At 42.7% G+C, this 18650-nt stretch overlaps 1 protein-coding gene across 1 annotated transcript in view; it reads left to right on the forward strand.

Annotated features, from left to right (window-relative positions):
• The window catches only part of LOC100553407 (deleted in malignant brain tumors 1 protein), a 126964-nt gene that overhangs the window by 83387 nt on the left and 24927 nt on the right, over window positions 1-18650 (forward strand). Inside the window, exons 20-22 of the mRNA XM_062974299.1 lie at window positions 10167-10508; window positions 11853-12194; window positions 14179-14573. Coding sequence (XP_062830369.1) covers window positions 10167-10508; window positions 11853-12194; window positions 14179-14573 — 1079 coding nt within the window. The remainder of the gene's footprint in view (window positions 1-10166; window positions 10509-11852; window positions 12195-14178; window positions 14574-18650) is intronic.

Genomic DNA, 18650 nt, shown 5'->3' on the forward strand with positions numbered 1-18650 from the left:
TCCCCAGCTGTGGATCCCGTTCCATCCCTCCAACTCGTCCACGGGTCCGATCCTGCAACCCGCCAGTCGCTTCCCATGCTATCATTACCAGGAACACCCAAATCCTCCCTCACACGAGTCCATTCCATGTCATCCTCCTCTGAGCTAACCACCTCTTCCTCCATTCCCTCGGTAAAACCCTCAAAGGAGTCTTCGTCAGTTGGTTCTGCAAATAAGTCCCGCAGCCGTTTCCTCTCTCGCTCCTCAAGAGAGTCTGACTCTCGAGGAGTCTTACGACCACGTCTCCCAGTATTGGAGCCATAAGGCTCAACCATAACATACAGACTCACCACAGAATGTAGTATCTTGTCCTAGTAGACAGGTTTAATTGCATATAGACTTTACAACAAAAAATAAAGGGGAAGGGAAAATACACTGAACATGGTTCCTTATATACAATACATTTACACATAATAATCCTTGATTGGTTACCAACTAATTGACCCAACCCAAACTCAGGAGTGCATCATTGACAATCACCTGGAGTAAGCTCAAACACATTCCCCGAAAGATTCCCCATATACAATCAATCAGCATTCCCAATAGAAGCCCATTAGCAGTGAATGACTCAATACATTGTAAAACCTAACAACTAAAATGGTTAAGGGTCTGGAGAACAAGCCCTATGAGGAGCGGCTTAAAGAGCTGGACATGTTTAGCCTGCAGAAGAGAAGGCTGAGAGGAGACATGATAGCCATGTACAAATACGTGAAGGGAAGTCATAGGGAGGAGGGAGGGAGCTTGTGTTCTGCTGCCCTGCAGACTAGGACACGGAACAATGGCTTCAAACTACAGGAAAGGAGATTCCACCTGAACATCAGGAAGAACTTCCTCACTCTGAGATTTGTTCAACAGTGGAACTCTCTGCCCCAGACTGTGGTGGAGGCTCCTTCTTTGGAGGCTTTTAAGCAGAGGCTGGATGGCCATCTGTCGGGGGTGCTTTGAACATGATTTCTTGCTACTTGGCGGGGGGTTGGACTGGATGGCCCATGAGGTGTCTTCCAACTCTACTATTCTATGATTCTATGATTAAGGGCCTTGCCAGATTCATGTCCTGGCTTCTTCCTGCCTGTGGGAATCTTTTGTTCAGAGGTGTTAGCTGGCCGTGACTGATTCATGTCTGGAATCCCTCTGTTTTCAGTGTTGTTCCATAGAATCATAGAATAGCAGAGTTGGAAGAGTCCTCATGGGCCATCCAGTCCAACCCCCTGCCAAGAAGCAGGAAATCGCATTCAAAGCACCCCCGACAGATGGCCATCCAGCCTCTGCTTAAAAGCCTCCAAAGAAGGAGCCTCCACCACCTCCTTATTTATTGTCCTGATTTTAGAGTTTTTAAAAATACAGTAGAGTCTCACTTATCCAAGCTAAATGGGCCGGCAGAAGCTTGGATAAGCGAATATCTTGGATAACAAGGAGGGATTAAGGAAAAACCTCTTAAACATCAAAATAGGTTATGATTTTACAAATTAAACACCAAAACATCACGTTATACAACAAATTTGACAGAATTCCTAATGAAGCATCTTGTGCAGGTCTCGGAGAAAGATCAGAGTCTGCAGAAGAAAGGATCTGGGATCTTTGGCAGGAGGCCCTGAAACATTTCACAAGATATGAGAGATGAGGGAGATAGGAGGACATGCAAGCTGGTGGAAAGATCGGGATCTTAAAAACCACAATTTAGATGAAACAAAGCAAGAGATGTACAGAATGAAACCATGAAACAATCTTGCAGCTCACTCAGCAGGCAGCAGGGGCCAGGAACCTCTCTCACCACCAGCGAACCACTAGCAGCGATCATAGATAGAATCATACAGCCATGGAACTATTATTTATTTATTTATTTATTTATTTATTTACAGTATTTATATTCTGCCCTTATTCTCACCCCGAAGGGGACTCAGGGCGGATTACAATGAACACATATATGGCAAACATTCAATGCCAACAGACAAACAACATTCCGTTTTAGACAGACACAGAGGCATTTTTAACATCTTTCCAGCTTCACGATTCCGGCCACAGGGGGAGCTGTTGCTTCACCGTCCATTGGTGGCTGTTCTTCCTCATTCTTTTCCTCGTGAGCAGTTTTATGGTGTTGTAGATTAGTTAAATTAGCCTCCCACATAAAGCGTACCTAAATTTTCCCTACTTGACAGATGCAACTGTCTTTGGGGCTGCTAGATCAACAGCAAGCCGGGGCTATTTTTTTTTTTTTATGGTCGGAGGCTTAACCCGACCCGGGCTTCGAACTCATGACCTCTCGGTCAGTAGTGATTTATAGCAGCTGGTTACTAGCCAGCTGCGCCACAGCCCGGCCCCTAGGAATACACAAGTAAAACATTCCTGAAAGATACCCACCCAAACTCTGTTTGGAAACCTCCCAAGAAGGAGAGTCCCCTAAACTCCAAGGCAGTTTATACTACTCTTGAACATCATTTCCAGTCAAGAGGTTCTTCCTAATCATTAGGCAGAATCTCTGATCAGTTCTCAAGACAGCACTCTGCATTTATGAAAGAAAAACACTCAAGAGCTTAGATTGATGTTTGTTATGTAGAAACCCCAACATTGCAAAGGCTTCAAACTGCATTGTAATGCCTATGTAGAACTGTCCAAAGAGAGAAGATCCATTGTCGTTCATCTATGAATAACCAGTCCTCAAATGTCCTCTTTAATAATAATAATAATAATAATAATAATAATAATAATAATAATAATTTTATTTTTATACCCCGCCCCATCTCCCCGGAGGGACTCAGGGCGGCTTACATGGGGCCTGGCCCGATAAAACAAATAAATAACAGTAACAAAGCAATAAAACAATTATCCCAGTAAAAAACATCATCAACATCTGATGCATCTGATGGTGCAACAAGCTCAGCTTTCTTTCCAGTACAATTCTTAGCTCAATGTGTTGTCGAAGGCTTCCATGGTCGGAATCATAGGGTTGTTGTGTATTTTCCGGGCTGTATGGCCATGTTCCAGAAGTATTCTCTTCTAGGAGAGAATACTTCTGGAACATGGCCATACAGCCCGGAAAATACACAACAACCCAATTCTTAGCTCCTTCCCAAGCAGGCTTAGAGTTGCTGAGAGATTGTTTAGAGACAAAGTGAAAGGTTGCTTTTAATTTTTCATGTTTTATTCTGAGCTACATTTTTCCATCATGGCACTTTTCATGATGTTTCCTCCACTCATTTTCCTTCTATATAATTAGCTGACAAAGATGCTGCTGCTGTAACTACTTTTCAAAACTTTCAAACTCTTCTCAAGGTAATCCAGACTGGGGGATTTTTCACTGTCTTCCTTCAGCTACTTCACTCTTCTAGTGAGACTGTTTTACTCTCCGGTCTTATTTCATAATAATTTTTAAAGATCACAATCTTCCGATCAGTGTGCATAGTCTCATATCTCCCGCATCTTGGCCATTGCTTAGGAACTGTATCAGTGAGCCCACTTGCTTCCTGTCCACCGCCCAGATGGTAACTGAGCACTTCCTTTTCAAGAAAAATTCTGAAAAAAATATTGGTATCTCCAAACCTAGGAAGGGCATGGCAGTGGATTCACAGGGAGGACGAGGTCTCTGGCCCAGGTGACATTCTTCAAAAGGAGCCCCAGGTAGGGCATGCTTCAGTAAACCAAATGTCATTGCAATTGGAAGATGATGCACCTCTAAAGGTTAGACAATCATGAGTATCATGGATAGGGATTTGAACTCACTGAGGGAAGAACGAGTCCCACACTATTCTACTCCTGTCCAACCTCATCGGGAATAACGTTGTGTCCAATCCTGGGTCTCACAATATTGGCTTGTTGGAAGGTATCCAGAGGAGAGTGACCCAAATGGGAGGAAATCTGGAAGCCAAGCTCTACGAGGAGCGGCTGAGGGAGCTGCGTAAGCTTAGCTTGAAGCAAAGGAGGCTGAAAGGAGACATAACAGCTGTGGCACAGCTGGCTAGTAACCAGCTGCAATAAATCACTACTGACCGAGAGGTCATGAGTTCGAAGCCCGGGTCGGGTTAAGCCCCCGACCATTAAATAGACCGGCTTGCTGCTGACCTATGCAGCCCCGAAAGACAGTTGCATCTGTCAATTAGGGAAATTTAGGTACACTTTATGCGGGAGGCTAATTTAACTAATTTACAACATCATAAAACTGCCAGCAAAACATGAGGAAAGGAATGAGGAAGTACAGCCACTAGTGGATGGTGAAGCAACAGCTCCCCCTGTGGCCAGAATCGTGAAGCTGGAAAAAAATGTTAAATGCCTCTGTGTCTGTCTATATATGTTGTTTGTCTGTTGGCATTGAATGTTTGCCATATATGTGTTCATTGTAATCCGCCCTGAGTCCCCTTCGGGGTGAGAAGGGCGGAATATAAATACTGTAAATAAATAAATAAATAAATGTCTGAATATTTAAAGGGATGTCATATTGAGCAGAGGACAAGCTGGCTTTCTGCTGCTTCAGAGACTAAGACAAAATGGAGCAATGGATTCAAACTGCAGGAAATGAGATTTCATCAGAACATTAGGAAGAAGTTCCTGACTGTAAGAAGAACTGTTCAGCAATGGAACTCTCTGCCTCGGAGTCTGGTGGAAACTTCTTGTTTGGAGGCTTTTAAGAAGAGGCTGGATGGCCATCTGTCAGGGCTACTTTGATTGTGCTTTTCTTGCATTGCAGGGGGTTGGACTAGATGGCCCATGCGGTCTCTTCCAAATCCATGGGTAAAGGTAAAGGTTTCCCTGATATTAAGTCCAGTCGTGACCGACTCTGGGGGTTGGTGCTCATCTCAATTTCTAAGCCGAAGAGCCAGCGTTGTCCATAGACACCTCCAAGGTCATGTGGCCAATGGCATGACTGCATGGAGCACCGTTACCTTCCCGCCGGAGCGGTACCTATTCATCTACTCTCATTTGCATGTTTTCGAACTGCTAGGTTGGCAGGAGCTGGAGCTAACAGCAGCCGCTCATGCCACTCCCAGGGTTTGAACCTGGGACCTTTCGGTCTCCAGCTCAGTGCTTTAATGATTATATACCTGGACCATATAATACAGATTCAAACTGCATTACATAGCATTGTAGATCCAGACTCTGATAATATATACACCTCAGGTCCAAAAAGTGAATCTTTGCCAGTTGCAACAAGCAGTCTATGAAGCATTGTATATTGCAGCCAGCTATTGCTCTTCTCAGTGAACTATATATCAAGATACAACTATTTCATCCTGACTAGAGGTGACTCCTCCGAAACTAGAGCATTTGTACCTTGGCAACCCATGTTGAGTTGAATGATGCAGATTTGATACCTAGGGCCAGGCCTTGACATCTGGCAACGTTACATGGATGTGTTATGAGACAAGAATAACTATGCCTTCATAGTAGCAGCAAAATTCAAGAATAGTGAATGAAAGAGAGAACATGGCCGAACAAAAGGCTCAGAACAGCACGATGTCAAAAAGTGATATTTCCCAAAGGTGTTCTCTGCAGGATTTGCAATAAGGCCAGTTGGAACTACTTCAGCTGTTTGTCAAGATGGACAAATATCCATCAGAATATAACTAGGACATTGTAAGTGATCCCATACATTCCTCTACAAAGGGACTAAACAAAACACTATCCCATTGGTTGTGTTTAGACTACAATAAAGAATGGATCCTCCATTCAGCACTGAAGAGGTCCCCCAGGATGAATCACTACTGTGCTACAGATGTGGACTTTGGCTTCATCCAATTAACTTCTTGGCTTTAGATTATAAAAAGGATGTGGTCTATAGGGGAGCACATGATGTATTCTTTGTCAGAGCAAAGGGAACTGATAAAGGATAGTAGGGTGGAAGAGGGTTCTTGAGCAGCACTGCATTTCCGAAGCAGCAGCCTCAGCTGAGAGCTCCATTTGTGGAGCAACTTGGACGGCTGAGCAAAGACCGGAGTGACCTTTCAGCATGTGGCTCTCTCTCAGCATCACCTTCCTTGGTGAGTAGCACAGGTTGAAAGGGAGTGAACCAGTGGTGGTGCAAGGACAGGGTGGAAGGAGGAGAGAAGTATTTCCCCCCTTGCATTCTCAGGAACCTTCTCATGGGACTAACTGAATCTTCCTCTTTCTAAGGCTGGCTCTATACTGCCGTAAAATCCAGTTTCTAAGTCCAAATCATCTGCTTTTTACTGGATTATACTGTATGAGCCCACACTGCCATATAAGCCATCTCAAAATAGATAATTGGGATTCAGAAATGGGATGATATGACAGTGTATGAGGGTTGAATGAAAAGTAATGCCTTCACCTTCGTAACTCTTCAACAGATGGCAGTCCTGTTCCGTGGCAGGTACTGGCTTGTTCAGTAGACTCTCCTCTACCGTTCCAATTGGCGGGAAGCCTTAGCATTGAACGGTTGTGTTGTTAAAGTGCGAAGTATGGAGCCTTGCCCAGACGGGGAAGCCTTAGCACTGAACGGTTGTGTTGTTAAAGTGCGAAGTATGGAGTCTTGCCCAGACGGGGAAGCCTTGGCATTGAACTGTTGTGTTGTTAAAGTGCGAAGTATGGAACCCTGCACAGATGGTTGGTCAATGTGATTTAGGCAACATGCAGTCATTGAATTCTTGATCGCAGAAGGTGTTACCCCAAAGGAGATTCCTCAGAGAACGCAAGCTGTTTATGGGGATTGTGTGGATGTGAGTCCTGTGCATCGTTGGGCAAGTAAGTGTAAAGATGTTGAGGTGGGAACATCTGACTTCTTGCATGACAAGCAAAGAGTTGGACATCCTGTGACAGCAACCACCGAGTTTCACAAGCAAGAGGTTGACAGATTGATCGTCGTATCACTCAGAGAGAAATTTCAAGCCTAATCGGCATTTCACAAGAATGTGTGGGTCACATTATTGCTTTGCTTGGCTATCTGAAGATCTGTGCACGATGGGGACTGTGAGAAATAGAAATAGAGTGTTGACTTCTTCCGTGATGGCTTCAGAAAACTTGTTCATCATTGGCAGAAATGTATCCAATTGTCTGGTGATGATGTGGAAAAGTGAATAGTGGTAGTTAAAGAGCACGTTCTAAGGATTATTTATGTGTTCCAAAGGTAGCTGTCAAGAATAGAGACAATAAATCCAATAATCCATAGACAAGAAGCAATAGTCCAATCCCAAAGATACAATAGTCCACAGGTTACAAGGATTCACGAACAGGAGAATTCCCAAAGCAGAAGTAGCATGAAGACACAGACTGTATCACCCAAAGGCAGCTCGAACACTGGAAACCAGACAGAGACCAATAATCATATAATACCTTTATTAAAACAATAACAAATTCAGGAAAGAATAAGTGGAAGGGATGGGTGAGCAATAGTCCTTTAAGGAAGGGTATGAATTAGTCCAAAGTGTTGAAGAGATATGTCCAATATTATTGTCCAAAGTCCAGAAACCGAAACACGCTCAAAACTGCTGAAGAGTTCTAGAGCGGGGAAAGCAACAAGGAAGCAGGAGTAAACAACGAAGTCCAAAGTCACTGAAAAGTCTTCGGTTACAAGGCAGGCAAAAGATGAGGCTAAAAGCAAACTGGATTCAGGAACAAGGCAAGGACGTGAATTCACTCCAGATTAACAATGGGAATCGCGGCTCAGCTTGGCCGCTAGGAAACAGCAAACTCAGCTTGAAGAAATCAAGGAACTGGAAACGAAGTCGCTACGTTGACACCACAAGAAGTTCACAGTGCAAGACACTTTTATAGAAGTTAGATCTAATAACAGCGAAGGGAACCAAACTCCCCAAATGTTCCCAAAGCAATCTGCTATCCAGTATCTGCTTTAGCAGCCAATCATTGACTCCTGCGAAGCTGCTGTGTCTGGGATCTTTGTTGCTGGAAAGACTGTCGCCTGTTAAAAGATACATTCCCTGGGGAGATTGAAATATCTGGTTCTTCCACGGGAGTAGTGTTATCAGTATCTCTCCCAATTAAGGAAGCCTCGGAGCTATCCACAGCTGGGGTCTGTAATTGGAAGGAACTTGAAGGAGAACTGAGTGAAATGTCAGAATAGGCTTCATCCTGGTCAAAGTTCATTTCTGAACCAGGTTCAGCACCCAAAGGCGGCTGGGATATAACACAGACCATCCACCCTGATGGAGTGAGGATTTGCTTTGACAGAGATTTGCCTCTCAACACACTGTTTTAAAAAGCAACCCAAAAATGCATTTCTTTTCCCTTCAGTGGCCTCCTGTTTCCCAGCTAATCTGAGACTTCGCCGTGGCATTCCTTTCCATTGTAAACTATCAGCCCGAGAGAGCAACGGGGCTTCAGTCTCAGCCTGACCGTCAAGGCCAAACAGCTCATTATCATTATCTTGCACCTGAACGTGAGCCTGAGACAGATCAAGCTCATTATTTCCCATGGGAATGTTTCCTTGGTTCACATCTGTGACAGGCTGCATCAGGAGTTCATCCACAGGCTGCACTTCTGAACCAGCCTGTGTCTGAATTCCATAATTCCCCACGGCATCATCTTGAAATTCATCTTGCATCCCATCATCCGACACCTGCATCCATAAACCAAAATCCCCTTCCTCATCTTCACTTTGGCACTGCTGTTGAGTCACAACAGAGAGAGAGAGAGAGAGAGAGAGAGAGAGAGAGAGAGAGAGAGAAAGAGAGAGAAGGGGTGGGAGAGAAAGCCATTTGGAAAAGCAGCAGCACTGGCCCTTCCTACACAGGACACAGACAAATCATGGAAGGAAGGAATAAAGGTACCCTAAAAGGCTATTTTATTTTTTTGCAAAGAATAACTGTTATGAGGTAGCTTACCACCAAACCTTCCAGCTTGAGGAGCAAAAGGAAATTGCCCAAAAAAGTTTATTTTGACTCCTCTCCCAATTTCTCCTCCCACAAATTGCGTGCTCTTAACCTGAGAGCAATGAGTCCTGCTTCATTTGAAATTTGGCAAGACATCCGGAGTTTTGAGAAAAATCAATTTCCTTACCTATTCCTGGTACGTTGGAAAAAAGGCTGCCCTCCACGTTTAACAGACTCAAAAAACTGCACTTTAACCAAAACGAATGTGATGAACCCAGTGGAATATCAGATTTTAAGTATAGAACTCAGTGGGATTTAAGTTATGTGATGAAGTGGTAAGAGAAAATTGGGACGGGCTGGAAGTTTGAATGAAGATATTTTAAAAGTTCGCAGTTTACCTTTGAGAGAATCAGTTTGGAAGTAGATAATGAGGGAATCCATCTATCCCTGTATTTTCATCACCATTGCTTTACATGCAGAACTTGGGTGATTAGAAGAACTGATTTTTAAAAAAATCAGAGAGATGGATGTTTTAAACACAGATTTGTAGAGAGATGGCATGCCATACAAGATAGGACTAATTGGAACTTGATGATGTTGTGGTAATCTCTGAGCAGTTAGACTCAATTTAACCCTCTCTGGGGGAGATTCCACCAAAAATCAGCAGAGTAGCAAAAGCAAAGCTTTCAAATGCAGCAGTTACTTACACGGGGTGAGCACGAGAAGCCTTTGACCATTTAGGATTGCAATGGACTGCAGAGTCTCAGTAAAAGTTCAAAAAGTATTTATTCAGGTAAAAAGAACTCCATTGTAGATAGAAAAGCTTAGGAGCTGTCTAGTCTACTCTAGACTGTTTTCTAAGGAAAAATAAGAAAGGAAAAATAACAAACATCTAAATAGTTACATCTTGCCAGGAGGGATGGCGAGATGCTTCTTGTTAGCTAGAAGAACAAAGGGAGAAGAGAGAACCAAAATGTTTCCAACCTCATGGTCCAGTTTATTGGGGCCATAAGACATTCTGACCAATGGGAAGTTATTGTCCCTAGAGATTCACATTTCTACTAACTTCAAAGTAAGGGATGTGACGTAAACAGGATAGAGTGAAACACAGTAAAGCCTGTCTAGGCATGCTTTGGAAACAGGGAAAGTATTCCCTCAATCTAACTCTATCATCTATCTAACTACATCTAGAATTGAGTAGTCCAGGATGATTCGCAACAGATGAGATCCAGCAACTGCAATTTCAAGCAAACCAATATTTATGCCTTTGAAAAAAATGATAACGAAGGGAAGAAATTGTTCTGATCCCATGTGTTAAAGCAATTTTTGCTATTCTGTTTCTTTTATGTGTAGTGATGGGCTCAAGTGTTGCAGAGTCAGACCACATGGAGATCAGACTGGAGGGAGGTCCAAATCTCTGCAGTGGAAGGGTTGAAGTTTTCATTTCTGGTCAGTGGACATCTGTTTGTGATGACAGTTGGGGCATTGAGGAGGCCATGGTTGTCTGCCACCAGCTAGGCTGTGGATCTGCAGTCTCTGCCACACATGAAGCACAGTTTGGAAATGGAACTGTCTCCATTGGTCTCGATGATGTCAGATGTGGAGGAACTGAATCCACCCTCAGTGAGTGCCCAGCAAGTCCATGGGGAGAACATGACTGCAGCCGTGAAGAAACCGCTGGGGTTGTATGTTCAGGTGGGTTGATTCCCTCTAGAAGATACATATACATCAATTTCTTGGTTTCACTTAGCCTCTTGAGTCCTTATATCACTTCTCGGTCTTTTGTCTAAGATCAAGTGTAGTATATCATTATATAGGGATTCGGGGCAGCTTACATATGGGACAAAATGCCCACAAGACGCAAATACAAAACTTTCATTAAATCAAAACACAATTAAAATCAAAACACAATAAAATAAACAATCCAGATAAACATATAATTAAAAGCAAACATATCAATATAAAACAGAAACATTGGAAACCAATCAAAATTGTGCTCAGCAAAATAGTGAGTGCAACCAGGCTATAGAAGGGCCAGGCGTGCGATAGTGCAAGTAGCATACCAATTATAATTATAATATATAAATATGTATTGGGTCTCCACTAGAAACGTTTGCTTCAAAAAGGGCTCTATGGATGAAAAAGTTTGAGAACCCTTGGGATAGAGAAAGAAGGAAAAAAGAGGATACTGGCATGAAAAAGAGTTTGTACAAAGATTTTCTTTGTCATAAGCATTGTTAGCTTTGTCAAAAAAGCCCCCATGACATAGGAACCATGGCAGATATTTAGAGAACAGAATATTGGTTGAGTTAGAGAAGGCTTTGCTTGAGCCTGCCAAATAGAATCATAGATTCATAAAGTTGGAAGAGACCTCACAGGCCATCCAAGAAGCAGGAAAATGACATTCAAAGCACCTCTGACAGATGGCCATCCAGCCCCTGCTTAAAAGCCTCCAAAGCCTCAGAACGTTTCACCCACATCTATGGCAGGCATCCTCAGAGGTTCTGGGGTTTCTTGGAAGCTAGGAAAGTTCTTGGAAGCTAGGAAAGGGGTTTATATATCTGTGGAAAGTCCAAGGTGTGAGAAAGAGCTCTTGTCTGTTTGAGGCTAGTGTGAATGCTGCAATTGGCTACCTTGATTAGCATTTAATGGCCTTGCAGATTCAAAGCCTGGCTGCTTCTTCCCTGGGGGCATCCTTGGTTGGGAGGTGTTAGCTGGCCCTAATTGTTTCCTGTCGGGATTTCCTCTGTTTTCAGAATGTTCTTTATTTAGGCTTTGCCTTAATCACTCCTTATAATCCAACATTTTTGCTTATCCAACGCTTTTATTTTTCAGTGATCGGCTTGGGGGGGGGGGGGGTGGCGCCAAAATTCTGTTCGCCTACACTTGAAAATTACCTTGGGCCGGCCCTGCCTGCAAGTCACCTGAGGATTAAAGGCAACCCCATGTATTTACTGGGGTTTTATTATGCAAGGAATAGAGAACGTGAAAAGCCATCTGCTCTGTCTGTTTATCCTTTGCTTCATATGCTTTACCTAGGGCAGCCCTGGGGCTCGGATCCCACACACCAAACGGAGATCCGACTGGCGGGAGGCCTAAATAATTGTTATGGAAGAGTAGAATTGCTCCATCATGGTGAATGGGGCACCATTTGTGGAGATGGATGGGGCACTGAGGAAGCCACAGTGGTATGCCAAGAGATGGGATGTGGAACTGTCAGCATGGATCAAAGCAGAACGTGGAATGAAAGTGGAGCCAGCCCCATTTGGTTGGATGACGTCCATTGCAGAGGGACAGAATCTTCTCTGCATCAGTGCTCGGCAAGTCCTTTGGGGAGACATGACTGTGATAGTGGGGAAACGGCTTCTGTTGTGTGTTCAGGTAAGTTCATTAACCATGATTAGCTTGATTGCATTTTTTTTCAATGACTGGGGTTGCCAACTGGCTCCTTCCAGGTGTTGTTGAACAAAGAGAAAAGATTCGAGGAAGATTCCAGGAAAGAAGTAGACATAGTAGTGTGAGTCTTGGGCTAGGACTCTGAGAGATCTGGGTTCTGAGATTCTGAGAAGGCTGCAGGCAAACAGCCAAGCAGTCAAGCCAGCCAAGATGAGATAATAGAGGCTTCAGATCAGAGTGACCTTTCCCAGCTCTCAGAACGGCAGGAGGAGGGCAGAGAAAGTCAACAACAGCCAGGTGGTTCTGAAAGTGATAATGAGGAAGTCCAATTAGACAGAGAAACAAGGCTGAGTCTGAGAATGAAACTCCCTAGATCAGGGGTCCTCAAACTTTTTAAGCCGAGGGCCGGTCTACAATCCTTCAGACTGTTAAGGGGCCGGATTATCATTTGAAAAAAAATACAAACAAATTCCGATGTATGACTTATTTGTAGTGCAAAAACAACAACAACAACAAGAACAATGAAAGAACAATACAATATTTAAAAATAAAAACAATTTTAACCAACATAAATTTATCAGGATTTCAATGGGAAGTGTGGTCCTGCTTCTGGCCAATGAGATAGTCAAGTTAATTAGGGTTGTTGTTGTTGTTGTTGTTGTGTGCCTTCAAGTCATTTCAGACTTTGGGTGAGCCTAAGTCTAAAATGTATTTATTATTTGTTTACTGCATTTATTTACTACATTTGTATCACACCCTTCTCACCCCAAAGGTGACTCAGAGTGGCTTACAAATTATATGTAGATACAATATATTATATTATTAGCATAGCACAATATTAGCATTATATATTACTATATTGATCTATACCACTATACTGTAATATTATTAGTAATATTATATGTAATATAGAATATATAATTAATATTATTATATGGTATTATTATTAGTTATATTGTATTACATTATAATATTATTATCAATATTATATGTATATACAATATATTATATTATAAAACTGAGGGCGGGGGCCAGGTAAATGACCTCGGGGGGCCGCATCCGGCCCCCGGGCCTTAGTTTGGGGACCCCTGCCCTAGATGTTTACTACAGATTGCTGCCAAAAGGCTGGGAACCCAAGGTCAAAGGAATGCCTCCATGTCTTGTAAGAATGGGTAAATAAGGGGAAATGTGGGGAAACATTTCAGATCAAGCAACTTTGCTTTCAGAGCACCCTGATGTCATGTCAGACAATGGCAAAAATATACTCATGATGGAAATCAGCAACAGAGGTACAACGAGAAGCAAGAGAATCATGGCAAGAGGAATAACACATGCTTTCTGCCCTCTTTTATAGCCATTGCTTCTCACCATCAGACAGGCACAAAAATGAATGATTCCATCCTCATCATGCCTGTCATATGGTCATGACTCAGCTTCTTCTGCATGGTCCCTCAGTTACACATCACCATCTACCCTTCGGTAGGTGTGTGATCACATGTCTTATTAGACCTGTATTTGCACACCAGGCTTTACACAATGGGGTTACAGTCAATGTATTCCTATCTAAGTGCATAATTTATCTAACAGAAACAACAATAATATAAGCTTGTTCAGTGATTACTGTATATAGGCAGTTGTTTTCATCTTTATAAAAGCCTGATGCATTTAAGTTAGACTGTTCTAAATGAGCTGTTGGAATTGAAAACACAACTCACGACCTTCCCTTCCAGCAGGCATATCAATGTCAATTTTAACTGACTTTTAAATCACATTCTTATGTTTATTGTGTTTTAAATTTAGTGTCAAGTGTTTTGACATGTGTATTTTTAATATATGCTTTTATTGATGCATTTTAACTATGTTTTAATTTATAATTTTATGAAGGTATTTAACTGTGTTGTGCCCTGCCTCGAGCTGAAAGGAGAGGCAAATAATTAATATTATTATAATTTTATCTCTCCGGAATCAGAGGTAAGATTGGTCGATGGTCTGACTCCATGCACTGGTCGAGTGGAGGTGTTCCATAACAAGGGATGGGGAACAGTCTGTGACAATGGCTGGGATTTAGAGGATGCCCGTGTGGTGTGCCAGGAAGTAGGCTGTGGAAAAGCTCTAGTAGCAGCCACTGGAGCGAGATTTGGTCAAGGATCTGGTCCCATCTGGATGAATCAAATCAACTGCACAGGGAAAGAGAATGTTTTGAAGAAATGTCCTCAAGAGAAGAGCTTCAATCTCACCTGTGATCACAGGAAAGATGCTGGTGTGGAATGTGCAGGTAAACGTCATGAAACAGTGGACATAGAAAGGTCAAGTGAAGACACACATTCTTCCCTTCCCCCTCTCAAATGTACCTTCAAAAAGATTTCTTAAAAATGCCCTTCTCTGTCTGAATACTATGTGTGCATGTGTATTCTGTCAAGAAATTGGTTAAATTGAGACGAATCACCTCCCGATCTCAATTCTTCTCCTCCGACTTTCTGGCAGCTTCTCAGACGCATGGACAAATTCCAGACTTCTCAGTTGTCAGCTGTAAACAGCGGCTTAAGCTTTATTGCATATATACATCTTATATACACAGCCATCCGGACAATAGCAGTTCTCCATCCGACTCTTCCAAAATCGCATGAGAAGTACACTCCCATATTCCAATCTTATCTAAAATCTTATCCTGTCACATATCAGAAGCTTCAACTGCTACGCTCTAGCAATACATTTCCACTCTATGCATTTAACTGTTTCACTACTGGATTACATGCGCATTACAGACACACAGACTTATAGCCAGCTTTAAACTATAAGTATAATTTTAAACTACATCAAAATAATTTCATCAACATATTCTTGGTGTAGTGGCATGGTTTCATTTTCTGTGATAAGAGTTGAAGTTCATTTTTTTATTTGCCATGTGTTGTTCATTCATACAATCCATCTGAAAACATGGGTTATTCCATCTTGTCTTACTTTCTGGTTGTAAGTATCCCATCATGATCAAAAGGTTCCTTAAGGGGATGGGAAAAGCAATGCCCATGCAGCCCCCCCCCCCCCCCCCCCCGCCCAAGAGATCTTGGACAATCAAATCTAACCCAAACATGTTTTTAGGAGAATGATTTGCCCCTCCAAAATGGCTCATGGGGAGAGGAAAATATTTTATAACATTATCCATACCACTTGAAGAAAAGGAAAGGTTTTTTCAAAAGTAGCAAATGACCAGGCTAACAGCCGACGGTGCTGGAGGTGAACGACAAATCCTATGTTCTAAAGATCAACAGCAAATGACCTCAAATGTAATATTTTGGGTGAGGATGTTTTCCCCACATTCTCTTTTTGAAACATCATTTCCTTTTTAAAAATGACTTTGAAGGACCTGGCTGGCCAGAGAGATGGGCTTCTGGGGCTCATTGAAAGTCCAATGCAGCCTCATAACTTCTGCAGTTTGCTCACCATTGTCTTAGTCAAACAACAGTTTCAAAGAAATCCTGTCATGAATACTTTTTAAACAAAAGTTTTCTCTCTCTCTCTCTCTCTCTCTCTCTCTTTTTTTTTTTTTTTTACAATTTTCAGTGTGAGAATAAGAATTTTTACAGAACCACATTGGACATACAGATTCTAAACAAGTTATATTGGCTAACAAACAAACAAAGGGGAATTATATTTTCACTTAGCATTCACATTCACATATACGTTCATTCATCCTCATGTATACATCACCATTTCACCATTATTCCTCCTCCTCTTAGGCCAGACTGCTTCTTTGCAAATCTGCCAACTAATAGTTCCAAAACTTCTTAAACCTCAAAACATCTAAAATGCCAGGGTGCCAAAATGCATCCTCTTTCCCTAAACGCAACTCCAAAACACTCTCCTTTCTCTTCTCTTAAGAAAAGGAGGCAAAGTGACCAGACCTCTGCTTTCCATTGCAGGTCTGTCACTCCTAAATACATACACCATCTCTCTCGAGCATGGCGGATATTCCCACGAGGGCCATCCAATGCAAACCCATTCTGTTTTGGAGAATACATAATCTAAGCACTCTCGACAGATGGCCATTCAGCTTCTGTTTAAAACATCCAGAGAAGAGGGGAGAATGTTCAGGCCATAGAATGTTTTATGAGATACAGAGCCGGCCCTAGGTATTTTTCAAGTGTAGGCGAACAGAATTTTGGCGCCCCCCCAAACCAATCACTGAAAAATAAAAGCGTTGGATAAGCGAAAATGTTGGATAATAAGGAAGTATAAAGGAAAAGCCTATAAAACATCAAATTACATTATGATTTTAAAAATTAAGCACCAAAACATCATGTTTTACAACAAATCAATAGAAAAAGCAGTTCAATACATGGTAATGTTATGTAGGAATTACTATATTTGCAAATTTAGCACTAAACATTGAACAGGGATATAGGGCAGTGTGGACTTAGATAACCCAGATAGCCCTCAGTATTAAAAAAAAAAAACCTCTAAAATCAGGACAATAAATAAAGAACAACACTCTGAAAACAGAAGAAATCTAGACAGTAAACAATCAGGGACAGCTAACTCCTCCCAAAAAAAGATTCTCCCAGGCAAGAAGAAGCCAGGCCTTGAAGCCACAGGGCCATTAAATGCTAATCAAGGTGATTAATTACAACATTCACACCTGCTTCAAAGAAAAGTTCTTTCTCCCACCCTGGACCTTCTACAGATATATAAACCCCACATACCTAGCTTCCAAGTTCCCACAGACCTCACAATCTCTGAAGGCCCCAAAGGTGGGCTCCCGTGGTGTGAAGGTGGGTCTGCGCTGGCCGGAAGGCTGATGCAGCAGCTAAAAAAGCCAACGGGATTCTGGCCTGCATCAATTGGGGAATAGTATCTAGATCCAGGGAAGTCATGCTCCCCCTCTATTCTGCCTTGGTCAGACCACACCTGGAATACTGCGTCCAATTCTGGGCACCACAGTTGAAGGGAGATGTTGACAAGCTGGAAAGCGTCCAGAGGAGGGTGACTCAAAGGATCAAGGGTCTGGAGAACAAGCCCTATGAGGAGAGTCTTAAAGAGCTGGGCATGTTTAGCCTGCAGAAGAGAAGGCTGAGAGGAGACATGATAGCCATGTACAAATATGTGAGGGGAAGTCATAGGGAGGAGGGAGCAAGCTTGTTTTCTGCTGCCCTGCAGACTAGGACACAATGGAACAATGGCTTCAAACTACAGGAAAGGAGATTCCACCTGAACATCAGGAAGAACTTCCTCACTGTGAGAAGGGCTGTTCGGCAGTGGAACTCTCTCCCCCGGACTGTGGTGGAGGCTCCTTCCTTGGAGGCTTTTAAGCAGAGGCTGGATGGCCATCTGTCAGGGGTGCTTTGAATGCGATTTCCTGCTTCTTGGCAGGGGGTTGGACTGGATGGCCCATGAGGTCTCTTCCAACTCTACTATTCTATTATTCTATGATTCTATGAAAGAGAAGGAGGTGGAGAGTGGTGCCCTCCTCCCAGGACGATGGTGCCCCCGGGACGATGGCGCCACAGGCAAATGCCTATTTCGCCTTATGGTTGGACCGCCTCTGATGAGATACTTACAAGAGGGAAAATTCCCAATTCTAAAGTAGTTTATCACAGTTCAGGCCTGATATTGACAAGCCAGAGTAGGTCCAGAGTAGTATAGCCAAAATGTTTAACATCTGGAAGCCAAGCCCTATGAGGAGCCACTTAAGGAGCTGGGTATGTTTATCCTGGAGAAGTGAAGGTGAAGAAATGACATGATAGCCATGTTCACATTTTGGAAAGGTTCCTTTCCTGACCATCCATGATGAGGTTGTCTCAGCATAATTCAGAACAAAGTATGTTAGTTGAAGGAGAAAAGGTGCATTTTGAGAAAGTACTAGGGTTGGGCAAATTTTTCATATCGCTGTTAAATTCGTATCAAATTTGGATCTAAAGCATTTTTGAAGTGAGTTTTGACACATCTGCTCACTGCCTTCCGAATATTAAGAAATTGAATCAAAAGGCACCTTTTTTTGGTCTGTCTCAGATGTCTTCGGCTGTAGCTGTAGCCCCGCTGAGAAGTGAAGCCATGTTGGCATGCCTCTCAGCCAATCAGGGCAGAAGGAAGAGGGAGGGAGAGGTGGGGCCATCATTCTTGTAACCTTTTTAAAAAATGTTGTTTGAAAATTCTCAAAAAAATCCGTGGATGGGTCAAACATTATGAAACTTGATAGGCAAAGAGTGATGAGTATTTTCTTCGATTGTGGCAAATTTCATCCCAATAGCTTTTAAAATGGAGGAGTACGAAGCCTCTGAATTTTCCCATTTATAAAAGCATTGGGCTGAAGCAGACGTTTCTCCAATAGTACTATGTCTGCTTTAAAACTACAATTCCCAGATGTCCCAGGCCCTCTCTCCTCTTAACATTCCCCACCCCCTTTTGTCCTCACTTGACCATCTTGACCAAACTTTCATACGGTAT

Source organism: Anolis carolinensis, chromosome 2 (assembly GCF_035594765.1).
Source record: "Anolis carolinensis isolate JA03-04 chromosome 2, rAnoCar3.1.pri, whole genome shotgun sequence".
NCBI lineage: Eukaryota > Metazoa > Chordata > Lepidosauria > Squamata > Dactyloidae > Anolis > Anolis carolinensis.